The sequence below is a fragment of the Plecotus auritus genome (assembly GCF_963455305.1).
Source record: "Plecotus auritus genome assembly, chromosome: 15".
NCBI lineage: Eukaryota > Metazoa > Chordata > Mammalia > Chiroptera > Vespertilionidae > Plecotus > Plecotus auritus.
This window is the reverse complement of record NC_137781.1, coordinates 2,869,803-2,894,857: the sequence shown is the minus strand read 5'-3', so window position 1 is coordinate 2,894,857 and position 25,055 is coordinate 2,869,803. Positions and strand designations below refer to the sequence as shown.

Here is a 25,055-nt window from a genome sequence, read left to right as displayed (position 1 = left end):
CCATGGTCCTCTCTAGCCGGCCGGCCCCCATTGGCCCCCAATCGGGACTGGGCAAGACAGCTTAATGGGCCCCAATCACCGGCCAGGCTGAGGGACCCCACCCATGCACAAATTTGTGCACCAGACCTCTAGTATTTTTCTATTGGTTGTTTTTTTTTTAATATATTTTATTGATTTTTTACAGAGAGGAAGGGAGAGGGATAGAGAGTGAGAAACATCGATGAGAGAGAAACATCGATCAGCTGCCTCCTGCACACCTCCCACTGGGGATGTACCCACAACCAAGGCACATGCCCTTGACCGGAATCGAACCTGGGACCCTTCAGTCCGCAGGCCGACGCTCTATCCACTGAGCCACACCGGTTAGGGCTCTCTTGGTTTTTAGAGAGAGTGGAAGGGAGGGAGGGAGGAGGAAGGAGACAGAGAAACATCGATGGGTTGCCTCCTCTCCTGACCAGCGCCAGGGATCGAGCCTACTATCCAGGTAGGTGCCACTGACCGGAAATCGAACCCAGGACCCTTCGGTTAGGGCAAACGGGTAGCCGTTTTAGGCAAGCGTTTCCTTCCTCCCTCTCTCTCAAAAAATCAATAAAAACATATTTTTTAAAAATCACGCAAAGGCCTCCGAAGTGTGGGCATTTCCAGCTCCCCACGGGCTGGACTGCTCGTGTGGGGGTGTAGGGGGGACTCGCGGGGTTCTCTCTCCTCCCTTTTCTGATTCTAAACGGGCACCCGCAGTGTGCACAGCCCCGGGTCCCGGTGATGGTCAAGGTCAGAGCCTTATCACGCTGTCGCTCTTGGACTTTCAAGGTCACTCACAATTGGACCGTGTTTTTAAATCCGCGACGCGGCGAGCACGTGGTGGTGAGCAGGACCTTCGAGGTTCCGAGCAGGTGGGTGTAAGGTGATGACTGTGGGGGGGGGGCTGTGTGGGAGGAGGGCAGGAGGGGCATTGCGGACAGCCAGTCGGGTACTGGTAGCACTGGCGCGAAGTAAGGCGTGTGCTCCGTCTGCAGGGACGGGGTTTCCATCAGCGTCCGCACGGCCCTGCAGCAGCCCCGGGCGGTGCCCCTGCTGCTAGCGCACCAGCACCTCCGTGCCAGCGTGGAAGCCCAGGTGACCATGGCCGCCGTCATCCTCGCCGGGGTGTACGTGCTGATTATCTTCGAGGTAACCCTCGCGCCCGTCCCCGCCTTCCTCCGTGCCCACATGCGAGTGCCTTTCCCTGGCCGGGGGCCCCTGCCTCTCCATCACACGCTGGTCGTGTCTTTCCTAAGAAGTGACATTTTCGTCATTTTATTTTCTTTTTTCTTTTTAATATATGTTATTGATTTTTTTACAGAGAGGAAGGGAGAGGGATAGAGAGTTAGAAACGTCGATGAGAGAGAAACATCGATCAGCTGCCTCCTGCACACTCCCTACTGGGGATGTGCCCGCAACCAAGGTACATGCCCTTGACCGGAATCGAACCCAGGACCCTTCAGTCCGCAGGCGGACGCTCTATCCACTGAGCCAAACCAGTTTCGGCCATTTTATTTTATTATTTCTTACATTTTTATTGATTTCAGAGAGGAAGGGAGAGGGAGCACGAGAGAGAAACCGTGAAGAGAGAGAATTACGAATCGGCCGCCTCCTGCACGCCCCACACTGGGGATGGAGCCCGCAACCCGGGCATGTGTCCTGACCGGGAATCGAACCATGAGACCTCCTGGTTCCTAGGTCGACGCTCAACCACTGAGCCACGCCTGCCGGGCTCCTGATGGTTTTAATATCCCCCGGGCACCATTGCTAATGTGAAACACCGTTTAGGCCAGAAACACAAGATAAATGACTTTCCCTTCATTATTGATTTTCACGGTAATGAATTATTGCCTTAGCAACTTCCAGGGGTATCCGCTGATTTCTCTCTCCTGTTTTTCTGAGTGTCGTTTGGAACTTAGGCGTTTAACAAATTCAATGTGCTTTCATCTGTTGCAGTTGCGAGTAATTTCAAAAACACAGTCCAAGGCCAATTTATTTATTTTAATTTTTTATTTTTTTTAAATCATGATGTGCTTTTTTTAAAAAAATATTTTATTGATATTTTACAGAGAGGAAGGGAGAGGGATAGAGAGCTAGAAACATCGATGAGAGAGAAACATCGATCAGCTGCCTCCTGCACACCTCCCACTGGGGATGTGCCCACAACCAAGGTACATGCCCTTGACCGGAATCGAACCCGGGACCCTTCAGTCCGCAGGCCGATGCTCTATTCACTGAGCCAAACCGGTTTCGGCAGGCCAATTTATTTTTGAAAAGGCTTCTCTGCTGTGCTAGGGTTTGTCATCTCTTTTTCTGTACAACTTGACAATCTTTGAACATTACCTGGTTTGGGCCCCGCAGGCTTCCTTGTAGAACCTACTTTATTCACCCACGAGGGTCATCTCGTTCCTCAGGAAAGAAAAGCAACTGTCGTCAGCGGGATGAGTGAGGGGGGGGCTGTGTGTGCTTGTGGGGTGCCCGGTTTTTTGAAACAGGAAGACCCACGATTCATTCACTGTGTTCATAGATGTGGTATAGAACGGCCAGGCTGACCCAGACTTAACGCCAACACAGGCTTTTTGTGTGTTTTAAATCCCCCGTGGACGGAACGAACAGTCCTGTCCTACATCTCTCTCCAGATCGTTCACAGGACGCTGGCAGCCATGCTGGGCTCCCTGGCGGCGCTGGCGGCTCTGGCTGTGACTGGCGATGTAAGTGGGGCATTTCACATCGAGGGCGTAGAGCATCCGATTCCGGGGCGGCTCGGGGATTGGGCGTCAGCTGCTGTTCCCCACTGTTTTTCATATCCTGTTCCCACTTGCCCCTTCAGGAACTAACAAACTTTTTGTTGTTGTTAATCCTCATGGGAGGATATTTTTTCCCATTAACTTTTATTTTTTTAAAAATATATTTTATTGATTTTTTACAGAGAGGAAGGGAGAAGGATAGAGAGTCAGAAACACTGATGAGAGAGAAACATCAATTAGCTGCCACCTGCACACCTCCTACTGGGGATGTGCCCGCAACCAAGGTACATGCCCTTGACCGGAATCGAACCTGGAACCTTTCAGTCCGCAGGCCGACGCTCTATCCACTGAACCACACCGGCCAGGGCCCCATTAACTTTTAGAGAGAGTAGAAAGGAGGGAAGGGGAGAGAGAGAGAGAGAGAGAGAGAGAGGGGAAAAAAATGGATGTGAGAGGGACACCAATTGGTTGCCTCCTGCATGTGCCCACACCAGGACTGGGGCTTGAACCTGCAACCCAGGTACGTGCCCTTAACTGGGAATCGAACCTGCGACACTTCGGTGTGCGGGCCGACGCGCTAACCACTGAGCAACGCCGGCCAGGGCAGAACTGACAGACCTCGTGGCTTTGAGGAGTATTTTCCGTTTGACTTTATCTCTCTCTCTCTCTGCCATTTCCTGTATCTGTCTCTATCTCTAAAACAAATCTTTTTTTAAAAAAAAATAAATGTGCTTTTCTTGCGACTGAATGAATGCAGAGGCCTGACATCGGGACGCTCGGTCGCCAGTGGTTCTCAGCGGCGATGTGCTCCGACTCGGAGGCCCGTGGGCGCGCGGCGTCTGGCTCTGGCCGCAGGCTGGGCGCCTGGCAGAAGCAGCGGTGCCTGCAAGAGGCCCCCAGCACCTGCCAGGACTGACGGGCGCCTTTCTGCTTCCCTCACAGAGACCCAGCCTCGCCCACGTGGTGGAGTGGATCGACTTCGAGACGCTGGCCCTGCTGTTCGGCATGGTAATCCCCGGCTCCCGGCCGCGCCCGGGCCGGGCTGTCCCCGCTGCTGCTGCTGCTGCTGCTGCTGCTGCTAGGCCTCAGTTGTAGCAAACACACAGCACGTTCCAGCTTCCAGGGACAGAGCCGGCAGGAGTCAGATCCGTACCGGCACCTAAAGGCTGCCGACGGGAAGTCAGTGGGCCGTGATAAGTAAAAACCCGCGTCATAGACAAACTGAGTCCTAAAAGTGTATGTTAGGCCTTCAGATGTGCTCAAGAATCAGAGGCCAAAGGTTATTCGTTCTATGCTCAGTGGTCAGGGTTCAGTTCAGACAGCTGGGATCAAGGGTCAGAGGTCAAGTTTCAAGACTCAAAAGTTCCAGGACTGTAGGTTTAAGGCTCAAATGTCAGGGGGCAAGGGTCAAAGTTTGAGGTTTATGGGTCAAAGGTTATTCAGGGGTCAAAGATCATTTAGGGGTCAAAGTTGAGGGCCAAGGGCCAGAGGTCGGGGGTCAACTCACACACCTGGGCACGAGTCAGGTGGTAGCCTCATGTGATCATGTTTCAGGGGTCAGTGGTCAAAGGCTGAAGTGCCAAGGGCTGTATCAGAGGTCAAGTGTTAGAGGTCAAGGTCAAAGGTTAAGAGTCAGAGTTTAGGGTTGGGTTTAGGATTAGGTTTAGAGTTTAGTTTGGGATCAGGATTTGGGATTAAATTAGGTTGAGGATCAGGGTCACGGTAACGCTGCCTGAGGAAGTGGAACGGGATCTCCCGGGACGTTCAGCTGAAATGCCTGGCTGATTGGATTTAGGGTACACGGGACGTTGCTCATTGGGGTTGTCGAGGATGCTTACCCCCACCCACTCGGCATCCTCAGTGGAAAGAAGCACCATCGAGCAGCGACCTGGGTTCGTACGAAACCCGGGAAGGTCCTGCCAGTGCAGCCGCCCTCGTTTGCGTGTCTCGGTCACACGGCGACAAGAGCTGTTGGTTTTAGGGAACAAAACGTAACCCCGTAAGCGTCTTGGCACGTTGCATTGCTCTGGGCCCCATTCTGGCCCTGTTGCAGCTTCTAGTTTTGTGAGGGTGAGTGTCACCCCCATCCCTGCCGCCCACCCCCCCGCCCCCCGGTCCCTAGAGCAATAACAGCTGGTGTTTGCTGTGCAGGTTCTGGCGGGGGGTGTGGTCGTGTACTTGGGGCGCACGCCCTGAACCAAATGCAGGTGCAAACCTCCAGCCAGGGGCTCCACGGGCCGTCAGCGGAGTCCGCTCGGCCCGGAGCCGCAGCGTGGTGACGTGGCAGCTACCTCGCGCCGGCCAGCGTGGATGTGCGCAGCCCCTCTGACACCGAGGTTTATGGGTCAAAGGTTATTCAGGGGTCAAAGATCATTCAGGGGGTGGCCCTTTGCTCCTCTCCCCACAGATGATCTTGGTGGCCATATTTTCAGAAACCGGATTTTTTGATTACTGTGCTGTCAAGGTAAGTGCGACGTGGCATTGAATAGGGAGCTATGGGTTCATTGACTTTATTTCCTACCGTTACACAGTTAATAAGCAAAGCTACTATTTATTTTAGATTTTTGTTGATTTCAGAGAGGAAGGGAGAGGGGGAGAGAGAGAGAAGCTGCCTCCTGCACGTCCCCCACCGAGGATCAAGCCCGCAACCCGGGCATGTACCCCGACCGGGAATCGAACCGGCAACCCTTCGGTGCACGGGGTGGTGCTCAACCCCCTGAGCCACACCGGCCCGGGCTGTGGGTCTAGCTCTTGACCCACCGTGCGCGTTGTGCATTCGGACCCCTCGTTCTCAGAGCCCCTCGGGGAGAGTTGGGCCTGCCCTTCTGCCCGCTGATCCTGGCTTGTCCCTGTCTGTGGTGTGTGTCCCAGGCCTACCGACTGTCCCGGGGGAGGGTGTGGGCCATGATCATTATGCTGTGCCTCATCGCCGCCGTCCTCTCCGCCTTCCTGGACAACGTCACCACGTCGCTCCTCTTCACGCCTGTGACCATCCGGTGGGTGTGCCGGGTGGCCGCGCTGGCTGGGCTCTGAGCTAGGAGGTGGGAGGTGGGAGGTGGGAGGGCCCTCCTGCCCTCCTGCCCCATCTCCTCCTCCATCTCCTCCTCCATCTCCTCCTGCTCCATCTCCTCCTGCTCCATCTCCTCCTCCATCTCCTCCTCCATATCCTCCTGCTCCATCTCCTCCTCCTCCATCTCCTCCTGCTCCACCTCCTGCTCCATCTCCTCCTGCTCCATCTCCTCCTGCTCCATCTCCTCCTGCTCCACCTCCTGCCCCATCTCCTCCTCCATCTCCTCCTCCATCTCCTCCTGCTCCATCTCCTCCTGCTCCATCTCCTCCTCCATCTCCTCCTCCATATCCTCCTGCTCCATCTCCTCCTCCTCCATCTCCTCCTGCTCCACCTCCTGCTCCATCTCCTCCTGCTCCATCTCCTCCTCCCGTCAGCCTGGAAGACCCCGCTTCTCTATGGAACGGGGCAGTGTCCGGGAAGCGGCGGCCGGCTGCCTCCAGGGCGTGGTCTGTCGTGGGCTGGGCCGCGGGGCCTTCCCACGTGTCTAGGGTGCAGCCCAGGTGCGCTGCCTGCCGTGGAGCACGAGTCCTCCTCTAAGGTCAAAGGGCGTCATTCAAGGGCAGGGGTGCTAGGGTGCTGGCCTCAGAAAAGACCCTCGTGGGCTACTGCGTTCCAGAGGTGCCTTGTGTCAGATGCTCTGGATACAATTTAGTTGTTGTTAATCCTCACCCAAGGATGTTTTCCACTGATCTTTAAAAAAATACATTTTCATTGATTTCAGAGAGGAAGGAAGAGAGAGAGAGAAACATCAATGATGAGACCATCATACTCAATGGGCAAAAACTAAAACCATTTCCCCTAAGAACAGGAGCAAGACAGGGATGGCCACTTTCACCACTCCTGTTCCATATAGTACGGGAAGTGCTAGCCATAGTGATAAGAAAAGAAGAAGAAAGAAAAGGCATCCAAATAGGAAAAGAAGAAGTAAAACTGTCCTTATTCACAGATGACATGACATTGTACATAGAAAACCCCAAAGACTCCATCAAAAACTCGGAGACTTAATAAATGAATTTGGCAATGTAGCAGGATAGGAAATTAACTCCCAGAAACCTATGGCTTTTTTATACACCAATAATGAACTCACAGAAAGAGAAACTAAAATAAACAATCCCATTTACCATTGCACCAAAAAAAAAACCAAACATCCATGATGAAAGAGAAAATCATGGATCGGCTGCCTCCTGCACGCCCCCTACTGGGGATCGAGCCTGCAACCTGGGCCTGTGCCCTGACCGGAATCGAACCTGGGACCCTTTAGTCCGCAGACTGATGCTCTATCTATTGAGCCACACCAGCTAGGGCTCCACTGAGTTTTAGGGAGAGTGGAAGGGAGAGGGAAAGACAGACAGAAAAATCAGTGTGAGAGAAACACATTGATTGATTGCCTCCTGCACACGCCCCGACCAGGCCTGTAGTGTTCATCCCCAGCATTGCCTTTCCTGTATGTGTATGTGTGTGTGTGCGTGTGCGTATGCGTATGCGTGTATGTGTGTGCGTGCATGTGTGTATACACTTCCCTTGTACAAGCTCTAAAAATATTTAGGTTGCACGTGGACCTTTCCCATTTTCCTCTATTTGTGTGTTTTTTAGGTCATATATTTATTGATTTCATGAAGGAGTGGGGAGGGGGAGAGAGAGAGAGAGAAACACCAATCATAGAGAACCATGGGCCGGCTGTCTCCGGCACGTCCCCCACTGGGGATAGAGCCCACAGCCTGGGCCTGTGCCCTGACTGGAATCGAACCGTGACCTCCTGGTTCACCGGTCGACGCTCACCCACGGAGCCACGCCGGCCGGGACACGTTTTCCTCTGTTGGTGACAGGCTGTGCGAGGTGCTCAACCTGGACCCCAGACAAGTCCTGATTGCGGAAGTGATCTTCACCAACATCGGAGGAGCCGCCACCGCCATCGGGGACCCACCCAACGTCATCATCATCTCCAACCAGGAGCTGAGGAAGATGGTGCGTGCCAGGGTCCCGGGGCGGCTCCCGCGAGGCAGAGACCCAACTTCCTCGGCACCTCCTCAGCTCCATGCTCCCTGCCCTCGTGCTCCCTGCCCTCGTGCTCCACCTCCTCCTGCTCCACCTCCTCCTGCTCCACCTCCTCCTGCTCCATCTCCTCCTGCTCCATCTCCTCCTGCTCCATGCCCTCCTGCTCCATCTCCTCCTGCTCCATGCCCTCCTGCTCCATCTCCTCCTCCATCTCCTCCTGCTCCATCTCCTCCTGCTCCATCTCCTCCTGCTCCATCTCCTCCTGCTCCATCTCCTCCTGCTCCACCTCCTCCTGCTCCACCTCCTCCTGCTCCATCTCCTCGTGCTCCATGCCCTCCTGCTCCATGCCCTCCTGCTCCATCTCCTCCTGCTCCATCTCCTCCTGCTCCATCTCCTCCTGCTCCATCTCCTTCTCCAACTCCTCCTGCTCCATGCCCTCCTGCTCCATCTCCTCTTCCTCCATCTCCTCCTGCTCCATCTCCTCCTGCTCCATCTCCTCCTGCTCCATCTCCTCCTGCTCCATGCCCTCCTGCTCCATCTCCTCTTCCTCCATCTCCTCCTGCTCCATCTCCTCCTGCTCCATCTCCTCCTGCTCCATCTCCTCCTGCTCCATGCCCTCCTGCTCCATCTCCTCCTGCTCCATCTCCTCCTCCAACTCCTCCTGCTCCATGCCCTCCTGCTCCATCTCCTCCTGCCCCATCTCCTCCTGCTCCATCTCCTCCTCCTCCATCTCCTCCTGCTCCATCTCCTCCTGCTCCATCTCCTCCTGCTCCACCTCCTCCTGCCCCATGCCCTCCTGCCCCATCTCCTCCTGCCCCATCTCCTCCTGCTCCATCTCCTCCTCCTCCATCTCCTCCTGCTCCATCTCCTCCTGCTCCATCTCCTCCTGCTCCATCTCCTCCTGCCCCACCTCCTCCTGCCCCATCTCCTCCTGCCCCATCTCCTCCTGCTCCATCTCCTCCTGCTCCATCTCCTCCTGCTCCATCTCCTCCTGCCCCATCTCCTCCTGCCCCACCTCCTCCTGCCCCACCTCCTCCTGCTCCATCTCCTCCTGCTCCATCTCCTCCTGCTCCATGCCCTCCTGCTCCATCTCCTCCTGCTCCATCTCCTCCTGCTCCATGCCCTCATGCTCTGTGCCCTCCTGCTCCACCTCCTCCTGCTCCACCTCCTCCTGCTCCACCTCCTCCTGCTCCACCTCCTCCTGCTCCACCTCCTCCTGCTCCATCTCCTCCTGCCCCACCTCCTCCTGCTCCATCTCCTCCTGCCCCATCTCCTCCTGCTCCATCTCCTCCTCCTCCATCTCCTCCTGCCCCATCTCCTCCTGCTCCATCTCCTCTTCCTCCATCTCCTCCTGCTCCATCTCCTCCTGCTCCATCTCCTCCTGCTCCATCTCCTCCTGCTCCATGCCCTCCTGCTCCATCTCCTCCTGCTCCATCTCCTCCTCCAACTCCTCCTGCTCCATGCCCTCCTGCTCCATCTCCTCCTGCTCCATGCCCTCCTGCTCCATCTCCTCCTGCTCCATCTCCTCCTCCACCTCCTCCTGCTCCATCTCCTCCTGCCCCACCTCCTCCTGCTCCATCTCCTCCTGCCCCATCTCCTCCTGCTCCATCTCCTCCTGCTCCATCTCCTCCTGCTCCATCTCCTCCTGCCCCACCTCCTCCTGCCCCATCTCCTCCTGCCCCATCTCCTCCTGCTCCATCTCCTCCTGCTCCATCTCCTCCTGCTCCATCTCCTCCTGCCCCATCTCCTCCTGCCCCACCTCCTCCTGCCCCACCTCCTCCTGCTCCATCTCCTCCTGCTCCATCTCCTCCTGCTCCATGCCCTCCTGCTCCATCTCCTCCTGCTCCATCTCCTCCTGCTCCATGCCCTCATGCTCTGTGCCCTCCTGCTCCACCTCCTCCTGCTCCACCTCCTCCTGCTCCACCTCCTCCTGCTCCACCTCCTCCTGCTCCACCTCCTCCTGCTCCATCTCCTCCTGCCCCACCTCCTCCTGCTCCATCTCCTCCTGCCCCATCTCCTCCTGCTCCATCTCCTCCTCCTCCATCTCCTCCTGCCCCATCTCCTCCTGCTCCATCTCCTCTTCCTCCATCTCCTCCTGCTCCATCTCCTCCTGCTCCATCTCCTCCTGCTCCATCTCCTCCTGCTCCATGCCCTCCTGCTCCATCTCCTCCTGCTCCATCTCCTCCTCCAACTCCTCCTGCTCCATGCCCTCCTGCTCCATCTCCTCCTGCCCCATCTCCTCCTGCTCCATCTCCTCCTCCTCCATCTCCTCCTGCTCCATCTCCTCCTGCTCCATCTCCTCCTGCTCCACCTCCTCCTGCCCCATGCCCTCCTGCCCCATCTCCTCCTGCCCCATCTCCTCCTGCTCCATCTCCTCCTCCTCCATCTCCTCCTGCTCCATCTCCTCCTGCTCCATCTCCTCCTGCTCCATCTCCTCCTGCCCCACCTCCTCCTGCCCCATCTCCTCCTGCCCCATCTCCTCCTGCTCCATCTCCTCCTGCTCCATCTCCTCCTGCTCCATCTCCTCCTGCCCCATCTCCTCCTGCCCCACCTCCTCCTGCCCCACCTCCTCCTGCTCCATCTCCTCCTGCTCCATCTCCTCCTGCTCCATGCCCTCCTGCTCCATCTCCTCCTGCTCCATCTCCTCCTGCTCCATGCCCTCATGCTCTGTGCCCTCCTGCTCCACCTCCTCCTGCTCCACCTCCTCCTGCTCCACCTCCTCCTGCTCCACCTCCTCCTGCTCCACCTCCTCCTGCTCCATCTCCTCCTGCCCCACCTCCTCCTGCTCCATCTCCTCCTGCCCCATCTCCTCCTGCTCCATCTCCTCCTCCTCCATCTCCTCCTGCCCCATCTCCTCCTGCTCCATCTCCTCCTCCTCCATCTCCTCCTGCTCCATCTCCTCCTGCTCCATGCCCTCCTGCTCCACCTCCTCCTGCTCCACCTCCTCCTGCTCCATGCCCTCCTGCTCCATCTCCTCCTGCTCCATCTCCTCCTGCTCCATCTCCTCCTGCTCCATCTCCTCCTGCTCCATCTCCTCCTGCTCCATCTGCTCCTCCTCCATCTCCTCCTGCTCCATGCCCTCCTGCTCCACCTCCTCCTGCTCCATCTCCTCCTGCTCCATCTCCTCCTGCTCCATCTGCTCCTCCTCCATCTCCTCCTGCTCCATGCCCTCCTGCTCCATCTCCTCCTGCTCCATCTCCTCCTGCTCCATCTCCTCCTGCTCCATGCCCTCCTGCTCCATGCCCTCCTGCTCCATGCCCTCCTGCTCCATGCCCTCCTGCTCCATCTCCTCCTGCTCCATCTCCTCCTGCTCCATCTCCTCCTGCTCCATGCCCTCCTGCTCCATGCCCTCCTGCTCCATGCCCTCCTGCTCCATCTCCTCCTGCTCCATCTCCTCCTGCTCCATCTCCTCCTGCTCCATCTCCTCCTGCTCCACCTCCTCCTGCTCCATGCCCTCCTGCCCCATCTCCTCCTGCCCCATCTCCTCCTGCTCCATCTCCTCCTGCTCCATCTCCTCCTGCTCCATGCCCTCCTGCTCCATGCCCTCCTGCTCCATCTCCTCCTGCTCCATCTCCTCCTGCTCCATGCCCTCCTGCTCCATGCCCTCCTGCTCCATCTCCTCCTGCTCCATCTCCTCCTGCTCCATGCCCTCCTGCTCCATCTCCTCCTGCTCCATCTCCTCCTCCTCCATCTCCTCCTGCTCCATGCCCTCCTGCTCCATGCCCTCCTGCTCCATTCCCTCCTGCTCCATCTCCTCCTGCTCCATCTCCTCCTGCCCCATCTCCTCCTGCCCCATCTCCTCCTGCCCCATCTCCTCCTGCCCCATCTCCTCCTGCTCCATCTCCTCCTGCTCCATCTCCTCCTGCTCCATCTCCTCCTGCTCCATCTCCTCCTGCTCCACCTCCTCCTGCTCCACCTCCTCCTGCTCCATCTCCTCCTGCCCCACCTCCTCCTGCCCCACCTCCTCCTGCTCCACCTCCTCCTGCCCCACCTCCTCCTGCTCCATCTCCTCCTGCTCCATCTCCTCCTGCTCCATGCCCTCCTGCTCCATCTCCTCCTGCTCCATCTCCTCCTGCTCCATCTCCTCCTGCTCCATCTCCTCCTGCTCCATCTCCTCCTGCTCCATCTCCTCCTGCTCCATCTCCTCCTGCTCCATCTCCTCCTGCTCCATGCCCTCCTGCTCCATCTCCTCCTGCTCCATCTCCTCCTCCAACTCCTCCTGCTCCATCTCCTCCTGCTCCATCTCCTCCTGCTCCATCTCCTCCTGCTCCATCTCCTCCTGCTCCATCTTCTCCTGCTCCATCTCCTCCTGCTCCATCTCCTCCTGCTCCATCTCCTCCTGCTCCATCTCCTCCTGCTCCATGCCCTCCTGCTCCATCTCCTCCTGCTCCATCTCCTCCTCCAACTCCTCCTGCTCCATCTCCTCCTGCTCCATCTCCTCCTGCTCCATCTCCTCCTGCTCCATCTCCTCCTGCTCCATCTCCTCCTGCTCCATCTCCTCCTGCTCCATCTTCTCCTGCTCCATCTCCTCCTGCTCCATCTCCTCCTGCTCCATCTCCTCCTGCTCCATCTCCTCCTGCTCCATGCCCTCCTGCTCCATCTCCTCCTGCTCCATCTCCTCCTCCAACTCCTCCTGCTCCATCTCCTCCTGCTCCATCTCCTCCTGCTCCATCTCCTCCTGCTCCATCTCCTCCTGCTCCATCTCCTCCTGCTCCATCTTCTCCTGCTCCATCTCCTCCTGCTCCATCTCCTCCTGCTCCATGCCCTCCCTGCGCATTAAGTGCTGTTGGCTCTCTCAAGAGTGGGAGGTTAGGGGACCAACCTTCCCACAGACAGCTAAGTGATCTGAATTTCATTCTCGCTCGGATACATTTTCAAAAAATAATTTTTCATGGATTTCAGAGAGGAAGGGAGAGGGAGAGGTCCATAGAAACATCAGTGATAAGAGAGAATCAGGGATCGGCTGCCTCCTGCACGCCCCCCCACTGGGGATGGAGCCCACCACTGGGCCTGTGCCCTCAGTGGGGATTGAACCCTGACCTCCTGGTTCCTAGGTCAATGCTCCGCCGCCGGCCGGGCTGCTGCTGCTGCATTTTTAAGGAGGAGAGCCCTGGGTGACAGCACCTATTTATGTGCAGCCCATGGCAGGCGTGGGAACTGACGTGTCTCCCGTGGGGCCCTGGGGCTGTGTCCCTCAGCGGGAGGCCCGTCCGTGAGTCTCCCTGTCCGTCCCCAGGGCCTGGACTTTGCGGGATTCACGGCGCACATGTTCGTGGGGATTTGCTTCGTCCTCCTCTTCTCCTTCCCGCTCCTCAGGCTCCTGTTCTGGAACAGGAAGCTGTACAACAAGGAGCCCAGTGAGATTGTCGGTGAGTGTCCGCCCCTTGTCCCTTGGGCCCGAGGTCGCCGCCGGGACGGTCTTGTTCCCCAGGGAAGTGGCCAGAGAAAGGCTGCTGTCGCTCAGTGGTAGAGCGTGCGATTCCCGGTCAGAGCGTGTACCTGGGTTGCAGGTTTGATCCCTGGCCCCAGTCGGGGTGCGTGCGGGAGGCAACTCACGGATGCCAGTTGATGTGTCTCTGTCACATCCCTGTTTCCCTCTCTCCCTCCCTCCCTCTCTCTCTCCCCTCTCTCTCTCTCCCTCCCTCCCTCTCTCTCTCCCTCTCTCTCTCTCCCCTCCCTCCCTCTCCCTCTCCCTCTCCCTCTCTCCCCCTCCCTCCCTCTCTCTCTCCTTCTCTCTCTCTCCCCTCCCTCCCTCTCCCTCTCCCTCTCTCTCTCTCCCCTCCCTCCCTCTCCCTCTCCCTCTCTCTCTCTCCCCTCCCTCCCTCCCTCTCTCTCTCTCTCTCTCCCCTCCCTCCCTCTCCCTCTCCCTCTCTCTCTCTCCCCTCCCTCCCTCTCCCTCTCCCTCTCTCTCTCTCCCCTCCCTCCCTCCCTCTCTCTCTCTCTCTCCCCCTCCCTCCCTCTCCCTCTCTCTCCCCTCCCTCCCTCTCCCTCTCTCTCTCCCCTCCCTCTCCCTCTCTCTCCCCTCCCTCTCCCTCTCTCTCTCCCCTCCCTCCCTCTCCCTCTCTCTCTCTCCCCCTCCCTCTCCCTCTCTCTCTCCCCTCCCTCCCTCTCCCTCTCTCTCTCTCCTTCTCTCTCTCCCTCTCTCTCCCTCTCTCTTTCTCCTTCTCTCTCTCCCTCTCCCTCTCTTTCTCTCGCCCCTCTCTCTCCTTTTCTCTCTCCATCTCCCTCCCTCTCCCTCTCTCTCTCCCCCTCTCTCTCCCTCTCTCTCTCTCTCTCTCTCTCTCTCTCTCTCTCTCTCTCTCTCTCTCTCTCTCGTCAATAAACATGTCCTCAGATGAGCATAAAGGAAACTCTTCACCCAGAGTTGAGATCACAGCATTACTTTAGCTGGGCCGGCGTGGCTCCATGGTTGACCAGGAGGTCACAGCTCGATTCCCGGTCAGGGCACAGGCCCGGGTTGTGGGTTCGATCCCCAGTGTGGGGCGTGCAGGAGGCAGCCGATCCGTGATTCTCTCTCGTCATGGATGTTTCTCTCTCTCTCCCTCTCCCTTCCCCTCTGAAATCAATAAAAACACTTTTTCTAAAGTCACATTGCTTTGCATCCATGGTGATTGTTAAAAGTCAGCTTTGTCTCCTGCTTCCCTGACCGTCACACGGGTTCTGGAAGCCGGACCTGGGTTTTACCTGTGCATCCTCGGGGCGGGGGGGGCGGGGAGGGAAGGCGTGTTTCTCATTCTGGAAGGTGGTGAGGGAAGCAGCTGTCCGCCTCCAGGCCTCGGGAGGCTCCGGCGTTGGCTTCCTTTCCCTGCAGAACTGAAGCACGAGATCCACGTGTGGCGCCTGACCGCCCAGCGCATCAGCCTGGCCAGCCGGGAGGAGACGGCGGTGCGCGGCCTGCTTCTGGGGAAGGTGCTGGCGCTGGAGCGGCTGCTGGCCTGGAGGCTGCACACCTTTCACAGGTACCGGGCTGGGCTGGGCTCACGCTCGGCGTCGCTCCCGATTGCGCTGGCGGTGGGATGGCAGCGGCCACCTCTCCGCCGCCACCGCATCGTGCCCAGACGTCCCACCGTGCATAGACCGAGGGAGGGACCAGGTGACCCCATGGGACCACAGAGAGTCGCGTCCTGCGTGCTCGCCCTGCGTGGCATGCGATGGTCTCTGCCTTCGCCGAGGCCTGGTCAGGGAGGAGGAAACCACCCTGGCTCAGAGGGTGTGAGCGACTTGCCCCGGGTCACACAGCGGGAAAGCGTGCAGCAGGGACGACAATCACCCTCACGGCCAGCCCCGTCCCACGGCCACACGGCCACGCGCGGCACGGCAAGGTTCGAAAAGAATGACGGTAACAAGCTAATCGAATGCTGTGTTCTACCCGTGACGGACTTTCAGGGTGCCCAGAGAATCGCTGATCCTACTCAGTTCATTTCTGCCTTTTAAAAAATATAGCCCTCACTGGTGTGGCTCAGTGGATAGAGCGTCAGTCTGTGGACTGAAAGGTCCCAGGTTCGATTCCAGTCAAGGGCATGTACCTTGGTTGCGGGCACATCCCAGTAGGAGGTGTGCAGGAGGCAGCTGATAGATGTTTCTCTGTCATCAATGTTTCTAAATCTCTATCCCTTTCCCTTCCTCTCTGTAAAAAATCAATAAAATATATTTTAAAAAATAAAATAAATAAAATAAAAAATATATATATACACTGAGTGGCCAGATTATGATGATCTCTGAATGCATAATCATCTGGCCACTCAGTGTATATCCTATATAATAAAAGGCTAACATGCAAATTGTCCCCTCAACCAGGAGTTCGTCCAGCAGGCAGGCCGGCCAACCGCCTATGTCCCCTCCCCCTGGCCAGGCTGGTCGGCCCCCACCCATGCACGAATTCATGCACTGGGCCTCTAATATATATACACTGAGTGGCCAGGTTATGATGATCTCTGAACGCATAATCATCTGGCCACTCAGTGTATATCCTATAGAATAAAAGGCTAATATGCAAATTGTCCCCTCAACCAGAAGTTTGACCAGCAGGCAGGCCGGCCAACCACCCATGTTCCCTCCCCCTGGCCAGGCTGGTCGGCCCCCACCCATGCACGAATTCATGCACCAGGTCTCTAATATATATATACGTACACTGAGTGGCCAGATTACTATGCGTTCAGAGATCATCATAATCTGGCCACTCAGTGTACACACTTGTTTACTGATTTCAGAAAGAGGAAGGGAGATGGGGGGGGAGAGAGAAACGCCCATGAGGAGAGAGAATCATGGACCGGCCGCCTCCTGCACGCTCCACACTGGGGATCGAGCCCGCAGCCCGGGCAGGTGCCCTGAGCGGGGATCGAGCCACGGAGCCGCACCCGCCCGGCGTGGGAGGACGTCTTTCGACCTCGATTTCCAGGGGATCGAAATCACCACCAAAGCGAGGGGCGTCTCTTTCAGTGTTGCGTCCCTTTGTTAGCTGAGCTGTAATTATATCCCCATTTTGGGGAGAAAAAAAAGAAAACAAATTCAGAGAAGGAGAAAACAGTGAGGGAGGAACACAGGGTGGCTCAGCGACCGTCATCCCCTCGTTCACATTCGGGCCAGCGTCCTGACGAGCCCCACGCTCGCGCTCCTGCGTGCACACGCTCGCACACGGTTCGTCGCGCGTCCCCATGGTTTCGTGTGTGGTTTTTCTTTGGAAACACGGAGCAAACGTCTCTCCCAATTCATAAGCCCCGGGCCCCCGGCCGCCTTCCACGGGCCTCGTTACACGGCCTCCCGGGTGTCCCCGTGGGCGGCGTCCTGCACGCCAGGCCCTCGCCGTGTCGCCAAGGAGCTGAGGTGTCTCCTCCGTCCGTTCCAGGCAAATCTCGCAGGAGGATAAGAACTGGGAGACCAACATCCAGGAGCTTCAGAAAAAGGTACCGGGGTCCCCGTGCCCGCAGGAGGCGTGAGCGAGCGCACCGCTCTCTGTAGTTGTACACGGGACGCGGTAGGCGTGTCTTGTCCACAAATGGATGATGAGAGAGAATCACGCATCGGCTGCCTCCGGCACGCCCCACCCTGGGGATTGAGCCCGCAACCGAGGCCCGTGCCCCAACCGGGAATGGAACGGTGACCTCCTGGCTCCTACGTGGACGCTCACCCACTGGCTTTCCGTAGCACACACTTCCTCACGATCTTCTGTCACGTCCGAGTGGCACCGTTTTCCTCCGGAGGAGAAATCCAAGGGGGATTCGGACCCGGGGACGCCGGCCCCGCGGCGGGAATCGGACGGCTGCTTCCTTCTCTCCCAGCACAGGATATCGGACGGGACCCTGCTGGCCAAGTGCCTGGTGGTGTTGGGGTTCGTGATCTTCATGTTCTTCCTCAACTCGTTCGTCCCTGCCGTTCACCTGGACCTGGGTGAGTCCCCCCGCGGTCCGGCTTGGTCGCCCTTTCACTTTGCCCTGCACGTCACGGGCCGGAAGGGGACGTTTCAGGCAGGTTCCAGCCCTGGCGGGTGCTGCTCAGTGGTTAGAGCGTCGGCCCAGGGACCGAAGGGGTCTCGGGTTCGATTGCCGAGGCCGGGGCTAAAAGTCTCGACGGCTACAGAACTGTGTGTTTAGCCTGAGATGTCAACATGTTTTATCAGGTGCCCCATACATGTCTTTTGTGTGGCTGAGGCGTTCACGTGTCTGCTTTGTAATCTTGTGTTTCTGCCCCGGCCGGTGTGGCTCAGCGGATGGAGCATCGGCCCTCGGGGCTGAAGGGTCTCGGGTTCGATTCCGGTCAGGGGCATGCACCTCAGCTGCAGGCTTGACCCCCGGCCTTGTCGGGGCACGTGGGGGAGGAAACGAATCGATGAGTCTCTCTCACATCGATGTTTCTCTCTCTCTGTCTCTCCCCGTCCCTTTTACTCTCTCTAAAAACCACTGGGAAAATATCCTCGGGGAAGGATTAATAGAAAAAAATAAAAAATAAACATAAACTCACCATCGCCAATTTTAATTTTTTTAATATATTTTATTGGTGTTTTACAGAGAGGAAGGGAGAGGGATAGAGAGTTAGAAACATCCATCAGCTGCCTCCTTCACACCCCACCACTGGGGATGTGCCCGCAACCAAGGTACATGCCCTTGACCGGAATCGAACCTGGGACCCTTCCGTCTGCAGGCCGACGCTCTGTCCACTGAGCCACACCAGTCAGGGCACCAGTTTTAATTTTTCAAGAAATCTTCTGTTTGCAGGTCTGGTTCATATACGGAAGATTCTCTCCAAGGGCCCTGAAGATGTAGCCTGTATCTTTGCCTGTTCACGGCGATGGGAGTCAGGTTGATGAGGGAAAAAGCCTCATTTTAATGCATCTTTATTGATTCCAGGGAGGAAGGGTGAGGGAGAGATAGACACACGGATAATGAGAGAGAATCATCGATCGGCTGCCTCCACGCTGGGGATCGAGCCCGCAACCTGCGAACCGTGACCCCTCTGGTTCATAGGTCAAAGCTCAACCACGGAGCCACACCAGCCAGACTGTGTGTTCACTGTCTCGACTGTAGCGTTGGTTTCATAGGCATGTGATTATCCAAAACATAAACCGTACATTTAAAATACGTTCAGCCCTAACCGGTGTGGCTCAGTGGATAGAGGGTCGGCCTGCGGACTGAAGGGTCCCAGGTTCGATTCCGGTCAAGGGCATGTACCTTGGTTGCGGGCACATCCCCAGTAGGGGGGTGTGCAGGAGGCAGCTGAATCGAAGTTTCTCTCTCATCGATGTTTCTAGCTCTCTATCCCTCTCCCTTCCTCTCTGTAAAAAATCAATTAAAATATATTAAAAAAAAAATTTAAAATACGTTCAATTGCCCTCGCCGGTGTGGCTCAGTGGATAGAGCGTCGGCCTGCAGACTGAAGGGTCCCAGGTTCGATTCCGGTCAAGGGCATGTATGTACCTTGGTTGCGAGCACATCCCCAGTAGGGGGTGTGCAGGAGGCAGCTGATGGATGTTTCTCTCTCATCGATGTTTCTAACTCTCTCTCCCTTTCCCTTCCTCTCTGTAAAAAATCAATTAAATATACTTTATAAAACCAATAAAATATATTTTAAAAAGTATATAAATTTTTAAAAAATAAAATAAAAGTGAAAATACGTTCAGTTTGCAGGATGAGTTCCCCTCAATGAGGAGAAAGGCGATGGCTAGGTGAAAAGTTAAGGAGCGTGTTCGCCGTTGGACTTCCGACTCTAGACGCCCCTTTATTTGCCTCCCAGGGTGGATCGCTATTCTGGGCGCCATCTGGCTGCTGATTTTAGCGGATATCCACGACTTCGAGATCATTCTGCACCGCGTGGAGTGGGCGACGCTTCTGTTCTTCGCGGCACTCTTCGTTCTGATGGAGGTGAGACTTGCGGACTTTTGCAGAGCGGCCTTTTACCTAGTTTTGTGTTGTTGTTTTTTTAATATACATCTTTATGGATTTCAGAAAGGAAGGGAGAGGGACAGAGAGCTAGAAACATCCATGCTGAGAGAGGATCATGGACCGGCTGCCTCCTGCACGCCCCACACTGGGGATCGAGCCCGCCATCCGGGCCTGTGTCCTGACCGGGAATCAAACCCTCACCCTTGGGGTGCATGGGATGGTGCCCCGACCAGCTGAGCCACCCGGCCAGGGCTCTCCTGGCTGTTTGATGCTTCTCTTCAGTGCCTCTGAATTCATGTTCATTTACGTCTACGGTCCCGCGGGCCCCTTGTCATTTTCCCCTCATTCCGGAGAAATCCTTGGGGTTTTTTTTTTTTTTTGATTTTTTTTACAGAGAGGAAGGAAGAGGGATAGAAAGATAGAAACATCGATGAGAGAGAAGCATCGATCAGCTGCCTCCTGCACGCCCCCTACTGGGGATGTGCCTGCAACCAAGGTACATGCCCTTGACCGGAATCGAACCGGGGACCCTTCAGTCCGCAGGCCGACGCTCTATCCACTGAGCCAAACCGGCTAGGGCAATCCTTGGGTTTTTAAAAGGCTTGCTCGTAAGTCCGATCCGCTCTCTCTTTATTTCCCCCTGTATTCTGTCCATTTCTGGCCCTGTTTCTGATTTTACGGGGCCGGGGGTAGGGGGATGCTGTGTTTTCAAAAGCCTGCTGGAGCGTGTCTAATTCGGATTGAAGTCTGGACTCGAAGTTCTCTGCTGCTTCACGGAGACGGGAATTCTCCTCAGTCGACGTGTGAAATTCCGATTCTTGATGTTTTCTTGCGAGCTCTGTACGCTTGCCTTCCGATTTCTCTGGTGAATTTAATGCGATTGGATTTGCCTTTAAAACAAAACAAAAAAAAAACACCAAAAAAACAAGGCCTGCCCTGGCTGGTTATGCTCAGTGGCTAGAGCGTCCGCCCCTGCACGAAGGTGTTCGATTCCTGGTCAAGGGCAGGGACCTGGGTTGCAGGTTCAAGCCCCGGCCCCGGTCAGGGCGAGTGCGGGAGACAATTGATGTGAGATGTTTCTCTCTCCCTCTCTCTGAACCCTCCCTTGGCGCCCCAGCCAGTTCGGCTCAGTGGATAGAAGGTCCCGGGTTCGATTCCGGTCAAGGGCACGTACCTCGGTTGCAGGCTCCCTTCCGGCCCTGGTCGGGGCACGTGCAGGAGGCAACCCACCCATCGATGTGTCTCTCTCACATCGATGCTTCTGTCTGTCTCTCCCTCTCTCTCCCGTTCTCCCTGAACATCGACGGGGAAATACCCTCTGGTGAGGATGAACAGAAAATAAACATTTTTTAAAACCCTGGGGCGGGGTGGGAGTGGCCGGGAGAGGTCCATGGGGGAAAAGGAGATATATGTAATACATTAAACAATAAAGAATTAAAAAACAAATAAAAATAAAAAACAGAGCCCTAGCTGGTTTGGCTCAGTGGATAGAGCGTCGGCCTGCGGACTGAAGGGTCCCAGGTTCGATTCCGGTCAAGGGCACAGGCCTGGGTTGCGGGCTCGATCCCCAGTGGGTGGTGTGCAGGAGGCAGCCGTCAATGATTCTCTCTCATCATGGATGTTTCTATCTCTATTTCTCTCTCCTTTCCTCTCTGAAATCAATTTTAAAAAATATTTTAAAATAAAATAAAATAAAAAATAGAGTAATGCCAAAAAAATATCCTCAGGAAAAATTTCCACGGGTGAGGATGAACAAACAAAAAAAAACACAAAAAAAACCCCACATGCACCAATTCTTGCCCAAGGGCGCCCTCTGCTGGCAGCCGAGGGAAGTTAGGTGCTTCGGACTGGCAGCACCCGCCTGGGCCACTCAGTTGCCAAAGGAGGTTTCTTGCTGGTGCTGTGTCCTTCTCTCCCTGGAAACAGGGCAGCTGGGCATTGCCCGGAGGGGGCCATCGGTCTCTCACCCCGTCACCCGCCTCCCCGGAGCCTGGCCACCCCACCCCCGCTCTTCAGGGCCCTGCCCATCCCCTGGCCCTTCTCTGTCCTCACTTGGGTTTGTCTCTTTCTGGGGCAGGAGCTCATAGGGCCGGGCTGTGTTCTTTTTCTTTTAAAAGCATATATTTTTACTGATTTCAGAGAGGCAGGGAGAGGGAGAGAGAGATAGAAACCTCCGTGAGGAGAGAGAATCCTGGATCGGCTGCCTCCTGCACCCCCCCCCCCAACTGGGGATGGAGCCCGCAGCCCGGGCATGTGCCCTGACCGGGGATTGAACCGTGACCTCTAGGTGCACGGGCTGATGCCCAGCCGACTGAGCCACCCGGCCGGGGCTAGAGACACGGTGTTTGAAAAGCTGCGTGTCTTCTCCGTTTTAAGCTGATTCTCACTGACGTCCGCTTCTTCCAGGCGCTGGGGCACCTGCACCTGATAGAGTACATCGGCGAACAGACCACCTCGCTGATAAAGGTACAGCCCGGGCGGCCGTTCAACGGGGGCTCCAGCCAGGGTTCCGTTCCTTTTGTAAAATAAAATTTAAAAAGGTCTGGCCAGAGTAGGTCCCATTAGTTATGTAAAATAGAGTACAGTCGGGGACCTGTTGTATTCTGGGTAGCCTGGAGATGAAGGGAGGCTTTTAAAAAGTGTACATAATTGCAGGTCCAGTTGGTGTGGCTCGGGGGTTAAAGGTTGACTATGAACCAGGAGGTCACGGTTCGATTCCCGGTCAGGGCACATGCCCAGCATGCAGGTTCGATCCCCAGTGTGGGGCGTGCCAGAGGCAGCCGATCCATGATTCTCTCTCATCATGGGTGTTTCTATCTCTCTCTTCCCTTTCCCTTCTTCTCTGAAATGAATAAAAAATATATATATATATTTTTAAATATATTTTATTGATTTTTTACAGAGAGGAAGGGAGAGGGATAGAGAGTTAGAAACATCAATGAGAGAGAAACATTGATCAGCTGCCTCCTGCACACCTCCTACTGGGGATGTGCCCGCAACCAAGGTCCATGCCCTTGACCGGAATCGAACCCGGGACCCTTGAGTCCGCAGGCCGACGCTCTATCCACTGAGCCACACCAGTTAGGGCATGAATAAAATATATTAAACAAAATAAAACCTGTCTGAGGCAGACAGCAGTCAAGACACCCGTCTGAGTAAGGTCCCGGCCCCAGCGCGGTGGCAGGAGGGCCGGTCAGTGCGACCTGTGTGATACTGTCCCCGTGTGAGCCACCAGGAACGGGGCCACCTGCTTCCCCGCCCATGACTGGCTGCCGTGGGCATGGCGAGGACTCGCTCCCCTCATAGTCAGCGGTGGGACCCGGCCAGGCTCCTGGTAGGGTCCGCGCGGTGTGGACTGGTGCTGTGCGCACGCCTGGGAATCAGAGGAGGGACCGCCAAGCCCCCAGGGTCCTTCCGCATGTGGAGTGACCCGAGCCCGTGTGGCTTGACGGCAGCCGTGATGCCCAGCGCCGCTCTCGTCCGCTCCTTCCAGATGGTCCCCGAGGACCGGCGCCTCGCAGCCGCCATCGTCCTGGTGGTCTGGGTCTCGGCCATCGCGTCTTCCCTGATCGACAACATTCCGTTCACAGCCACGATGGTGAGTCCCACGTCCTGCGGCCCGGCGTGCAGGCTGCACACCATCTGAGCTCCCCCTTCCTGCTGGGGAAGGCAGCATGGAACCCCGACCCGTCCCAGGGGGCTGCACCCGCAGACTTAACGCACAGGCAGCAGAGCCAGGCGGCTGGCTGGGAGCCGAGGGCCGCGGCCTGGCGCCCTGGGTCAGCACCACGGACAGCGGCCTTTCCGTTTCGTTTTTGTTTTTTTGCTTCTGTTTATTTATTTATTTATTTTGTTAATCCTCACCCGAGGATGTTTTTTCCACCGGTTTTTAGAGAGAACGGAATGGAAGAAGGGTGAGGGAGAGAGAGAAACACGAGTGTGAGAGAGACCCTTCGCTTGGTTGCCTCCTGCACGCTCCCTGACCTGGGGCTGGGCATCGAACCTGAAACCCAGGTAAGTACCCCCGACGTGGAATCCGGACCCCCTCCCCCCCGCGACCTTTGGTGCGCGAGCCGGTGCTCTAACCACCGAGCACACCTGCCAGGGCTTCCGTTCGTCGTGGGGAGAACCGGGAGGCACCGAGGCGCAGGCTGGTTGGAAGCCGTTGTCCTTTCTCCCCTGGGGACACGGAGCTGTCGTCTGGCCTCGGGGCTCTGGTGCGGGGCACGGACAGGCCTTGGGATTGTCTGTGTGCCCCTGACCGACCCGGCTGAGACTGGGGGCTCGCGTGAGAGGCCTCCACGGTGCCTTCTGACATCACCGGCTGTCCGGCTTACTTGAATCTGTAGTATTTTATTTCTTAAAAAATAAGGCAGCCCTGGCTGACTTGGCTTAGTGGATAGAGCGTCGTCCGGGTTCGATTGCAATCAAGGGCACGTGCCTCGGTGGCAGGCTCCTCCCTGGCCCCATGCCCCGGTCGGGGCGCGTGCAGGAGGCAACTTATCGATGTGTCTCTCTCACATCGATCTTTCTCTGTGTCTTTCCCTTTCTCTTCCACTCTCCCTGAAAATCAGTGGGAAAATATCCTCGGGTGAGGGTTAACAAGTAATAAAGAAAGAAATCAAGCCCTGGCTGGTGTGGTTCAGTGGTTAGAGCGTCGCCATCCCCCGGCCTGGGTGATCTATGTGTCTCTCTCACATCGATGTTTCTGTCTGTCTCTCTCTCTCTTCCTCTCTCTCTCCTCGTCCTCCTCCCTCCTTCCTTCCACTTTCTAAAAATCAACAGGAAAAATATCCTCCTCCTAAGAGAATTAACAACAACAAAAAACCCACCCGCAGCAGCCACCAGGGGGTGGCGAGGAGAAGGGGGACCCACGGTCATAAGCTGCACCCACGGGCTCCCACTCAAGGCGTGGGGGTGTCACGCTCACGCCCCTTTGGTTCCCGCTCCCGGCCGGACAAGTGCCTCGGGCAGCAGCTCCCTTGGTTCCGTGGGTGTGACGTGAGGACCGTTCCCTCCGCAGATCCCCGTGCTTCTGAACCTGAGCCAGGACCCCGAGGTCAGCCTGCCGGCGCCGCCCCTCATGTACGCGCTGGCCCTGGGCGCCTGCCTGGGAGGTAAGGACGTCCGTGCCTGGAGGAGGGAACGCAAGGGGACTCGGGGCAGCCTCCTGAGCAGACACCTGTCTCCGGCTTCGACTGGAGCGACTGGGAAGCTGCTCGGGTCCTCTGTGCGCCTGCCCCCCCGCCCCCTGCCCCAATTTCCCTGCAGAACCGCCCAACCGCCTGCGCCCTGACTTACAGCTCAAGTTAGCGTTTTTCTGCTGGGCATCTGGGCCCACACGGCTCGCACACTGCACCTGAGCTCACATGCTCACGGTAGAGACAGATTTGAATCAGAAGCCCTCCACAGGCCAGGTTTCTCGTCCCCTCCTTAAGCGGCTGGGCGTGAAATGAGGACGGCTGGCCTGAGAAGTGGAGATCGTTTGGGGGTTTTTTAAAAATATTTATTGATTCAAGCGAGGAAGGGAGAGGGAGAGAGAAACATCCATGCTGAGAGAGAATCACGGATCGGTTGCCTCCTGCACGCCCCCCACTGGGGATGGAGCCTGCCACACAGGCCTGTGCCCTGGACCGGGAATCGAACCATGACCTCCTGGGTCATAGGTCGACGCTCAACCCCTGAGCCTCGCCGGCCAGGCACAGGCTAATGTTTAAGTTGATCGTGTTGTCTGGCCCCTGATGGATGCTCTCAATATCCAAATGGCCCCTTGACGGGAAGAAGGTCCCCTCACCCCCTGGGCAGGAAGCGCTCACGGGTCCTCAAACTTTTTAAACAGGGGGCCAG

At 56.7% G+C, this 25,055-nt stretch overlaps 1 protein-coding gene across 1 annotated transcript in view; it reads left to right on the top strand.

The window, feature by feature from the left end:
- OCA2 (OCA2 melanosomal transmembrane protein) overlaps positions 1 to 25,055 on the top strand; it is a 38,888-nt gene that overhangs the window by 10,229 nt on the left and 3,604 nt on the right. The window contains 15 exon segments of the mRNA XM_080651689.1: positions 811 to 893; positions 1,017 to 1,170; positions 2,661 to 2,732; positions 3,711 to 3,776; positions 5,176 to 5,232; positions 5,640 to 5,764; positions 7,665 to 7,803; positions 13,070 to 13,202; positions 14,645 to 14,792; positions 16,679 to 16,736; positions 17,112 to 17,220; positions 19,060 to 19,187; positions 21,615 to 21,674; positions 22,702 to 22,806; positions 24,232 to 24,325. Of these exon segments, the coding sequence (XP_080507815.1) occupies positions 811 to 893; positions 1,017 to 1,170; positions 2,661 to 2,732; positions 3,711 to 3,776; positions 5,176 to 5,232; positions 5,640 to 5,764; positions 7,665 to 7,803; positions 13,070 to 13,202; positions 14,645 to 14,792; positions 16,679 to 16,736; positions 17,112 to 17,220; positions 19,060 to 19,187; positions 21,615 to 21,674; positions 22,702 to 22,806; positions 24,232 to 24,325 (1,531 nt within the window).